The sequence below is a fragment of the Nicotiana tabacum genome, unplaced genomic scaffold (assembly GCF_000715075.1).
Source record: "Nicotiana tabacum cultivar K326 unplaced genomic scaffold, ASM71507v2 Un00026, whole genome shotgun sequence".
Lineage (NCBI taxonomy): Eukaryota > Viridiplantae > Streptophyta > Magnoliopsida > Solanales > Solanaceae > Nicotiana > Nicotiana tabacum.
Window position 1 is genome coordinate 34980 of NW_027438264.1, and position 3723 is coordinate 38702.

Sequence of the window (3723 nt, forward strand, 5' to 3'; positions counted from 1 at the left end):
CCTCTTGTGTGGCATTGACGTATAAAACATCATTAATAAAACTATGACTCAAGAATAAAGTCTAGAGAAGATTAAATACTCAAAAAGATAAATTTAAATCATACGAAATGATACGTATTCAATACATTGTACTTTGCTACTCATAATCGCTAGAATACCTTGTGTCTTGCTAGTGAATATGTTGAAAATAATTTAGTTTTAACATAAGGAGCATAATAGGTTGGGAATTAGGATTTTGAGTTTAATTACTTCTTGACTTGTAACCGTGTTCATAATTCCAAGTCCCGCGACAAAATTTAGTGCTTTATTATTTTTAAACTTAATATATAAATATATTTTTTACATGTAAATTTATTCGGTACGGTTTAATATTTTTTTGGTTTATTTTCATAAAATAAAAAACCTATCCTAATTATCGGTACGGTTATAGAAATATATAAAACCTACGGTTTTATTAAAAAAATTTAAAAATCGGTTCGATACGATATAATTCGATCAATTTAGTCGATTTTTAAATATTTATTTACACCCCGCGAACCACTATTTGATACTTTTAGCCGATCACTTGGGATGCACCCAAAAAGGAAATTACGTATAAAATCCATTGGGAGAAACTCCTTACAAGAGATACTTTGAAGATGACATTCGATAAAGTACACATAATAAAACTCATAAAAGACAAACAATATTATAAAGTAAAAAAACTTCACACGTATTGATGTTCAAGATAATTGGACAAAAAAAAAAAAAATACTCCCTTCGTATCAATTTATATTATGCGGTTCAGATTTCGATCAAACGAGTTTTTCTTTGATTAGAATATTTTTGTATGTATTTTAAATTTTTTAAATTATTAATTTGTATGACTTATAATACTTTTTATGTAGTTTTCAAACATGTAAATTTTATTTCAAAAAATTTAAAAATTTTATGTCGATATTTGCTATCAAAATTAAGAAGTTTTACGCGATACCATAAATTGTACGGAGGGAGTATAAAACTAAAAGCAAAACAAGCCAAAAAGGAAAAAGAAAAGGAATTTTAAATGTCTAATCAAGCTATGAAATAGACTATAAATACATAGACTTTCCTCAGCTTTTCATCTTCAGTTCTTCATCTCCTTTAGCATTCTATATTTTCATTTAACTTCTTCTCTTTTGTGCGAAAAAATAATAATATGAAAACCACAGAAAAGTTCGAGAGGTTCGCAAGCTGTAGAGGTGTAGCATTTGAAATAAAGCCTCGTGAAGATCCATTTGCTGTCCCTAAACAACCAATAACTGAAGTTTCCCAAGGTAGCAAAAGATACTGGCTTAATAGTTTTAGCAAAAAAATTGTACCCTCTTCATCTTTTATGCAAAGATCAATGAGTCGCACTAGTAGCCATTTTTGTGATCTAGAAATAGATTTGGATGACTACGATGATGATGATGTTACTCTAGCTGACATTGAAGAAGGCTATTATGAAAAAGAAGGGTCGTCACCTTTGCAAATTCAAGTGGGATCATCACCAATGCCATTTCTTCCTCCGAAAACACTGAGCAAACGCGAAAAGAAAAACCCTAATTCATCAAGATTGTCTGTCATTCTTCTTGATCAAGGCTTGTTTACAGTTTACAAGCGATTGTTCGTGCTCTCTTTCGTTATGAACATTACTTGTTTGATTCTTGCTGCTACTGGGAATTTCCCATATGCAAGAAGAAAAGCTGTTTCCTTTTCCATCGGGAATATTTTTGCTTTAACACTAAGTCGAAGTGAAGCATGTTTGCGAGTGGTGTTCTGGCTTGCAGTGAATTGTTTAGGATGGTCTTGGATTCCTATTCGGATAAAGACTATGGTAACGTCTTTACTTCAATCTCTAGGTGGAATTCACAGCGGTTGTGCAGTTTCTTCAATTGCATGGCTCGTTTATGCCTTAATCCTGACGTTGAATGACAGAGAAAACACTTCCACTGAAATTATTGGTGTTGCTTTTGCAATCCTTTCACTTCTCTGCTTATCTTCATTGGCTGCATTTCCCCTTGTCCGCCATCTCCATCACAATTTCTTCGAGAGAACTCATCGTTTTGTTGGATGGATAGCATTGGCACTTCTTTGGGCTTTCATAACCTTAACAATTTCTTATGATCCTGAAACAAAATCTTATAGCACTGAGATTGGTTCCAAACTGATAAAACAACAAGAATTTTGGTTGACAGTGGCAATTACAGTGCTAATAATCATTCCATGGTTAACAGTGAGACGTGTTCCTGTGAAGATCACATCTCCATCTGGACATGCTTCTATTATCAAGTTCGAGGGTGGAATCAAAGCTGGAATTTTAGGAAGGATTAGCCCTTCGCCCTTCTCTGAATGGCATGCATTTGGGATCATTTCGGATGGAAAGAAACAACACATGATGTTGGCAGGTGCAGTTGGTGATTTCACAAAATCTTTAGTGTCAAATCCTCCTAGCCATTTATGGGTTCGACAAGTTCATTTTGCAGGCTTGCCTTATCTAGTAAACATGTACAACAAGGTCCTGGTGGTGGCCACTGGCTCTGGAATCTGTGTTTTTCTATCATTTCTTTTGCAACCATGTTCAGCTGATGTGTGCTTGCTTTGGGTGACGAAAGGGGTGGAACAAAATTTTGGAAAGGAAATCAAAGAGATGATTAGTGGACATCCGAATGAGAAAGTGATTATACATGATACAGCTTTGCTTGGTCGACCAAATGTATCAGAAATGAGTGTTGAGACAGCCAAGAAATGGGGAGCTGAAGTGGTTATTGTTACTAGTAATCCAGAAGGGAGTAGAGATGTAGTTAATGCATGTAAGAAGTCTGGAATTCCTGCCTTTGGTCCTATTTGGGATTCCTGAGACTTGGAATTCCAATCCTCACAAGACAAATAAAATACTTCTTTTGATATTTGTTTCTATTAGTTAATTACAACACAAAACTAATTATTGACCATGATATTCACTTTGAAATTCATCAAATTTGGAATGCTATTATGGGATTACAAGAAACATATATAACTTAGTTCTTATTATATTTACGAAAGTGTTTCTTGCTTCATCATTTCACTCAAACTGATTCTTTCAAGCAAATGGTGGCCGAATTTGGCAGTTTCAAACATTTAATTTTGCATTTTTAGCTTGGTATCACAAAATTAAAATATCTCTAATAAACATAGTAAGGATGAGAGGCGTAGTCAAGATTTGAACCTTGCGGGTTCAGGATTCTAGTTTGTTTATGTTATTGGGTTCTAAATTAACAATTTATACATATTCAATAAAAATACAGAATTTGTACCAAAGTTACTGGTTTCGGCCGAACCCGTAAATCATACGCTAGCTCCGTCCATAGTAAGGACACATCTTCCCAAGGGGTCGTTTGGTTAAAGGGATTAGGGATGTTATTCCGATATAAAGTTTAGGATTAAATTTATTCAGTACTTGATGTGCGTAGTAACTAAAATCGGGATAAAATTTATACCAAAATCATGAGATTATCTATCTCATACAGGGGAGGTCACATTATAATCTTAATATTGGGATAATCTTTGTCTTAAACCAAACGATCCCTAAGTGTTCTTCCATTTGATGTTGCCTTCTCTTTTCTTGCAATTAACGAAACATATTTATCCTATTATTAACTGAGTTGATCATTCCCTTGCGAGGTCAAGTGTTTAAATTGTCACTGCTAATTTTTTAAATTTGTCATAAATAGGATAAGTTAA

The 3723-nt window shown here is 33.7% G+C and overlaps 1 protein-coding gene across 1 annotated transcript; it reads left to right on the forward strand.

Moving 5' to 3' along the window:
* The first annotated feature begins 1133 nt into the window (after nt 1–1133).
* On the forward strand, nt 1134–2860 carry LOC107773928 (adenylate-forming reductase 03009). Its single transcript, XM_075248710.1, has one exon. The coding sequence runs from the start codon at nt 1178–1180 to the stop codon at nt 2858–2860; it is 1683 nt and encodes a 560-aa protein (XP_075104811.1). The 5' UTR covers nt 1134–1177.
* Nucleotides 2861–3723: the final 863 nt, after the last annotated feature.

Coding starts and splice junctions, on each gene's coding strand:
- LOC107773928 (XM_075248710.1), top strand. CDS start 1,178: ATGAAAACCACAGAAAAGTTCGAGAGGTTCGCAAGCTGTAGAGGTGTA.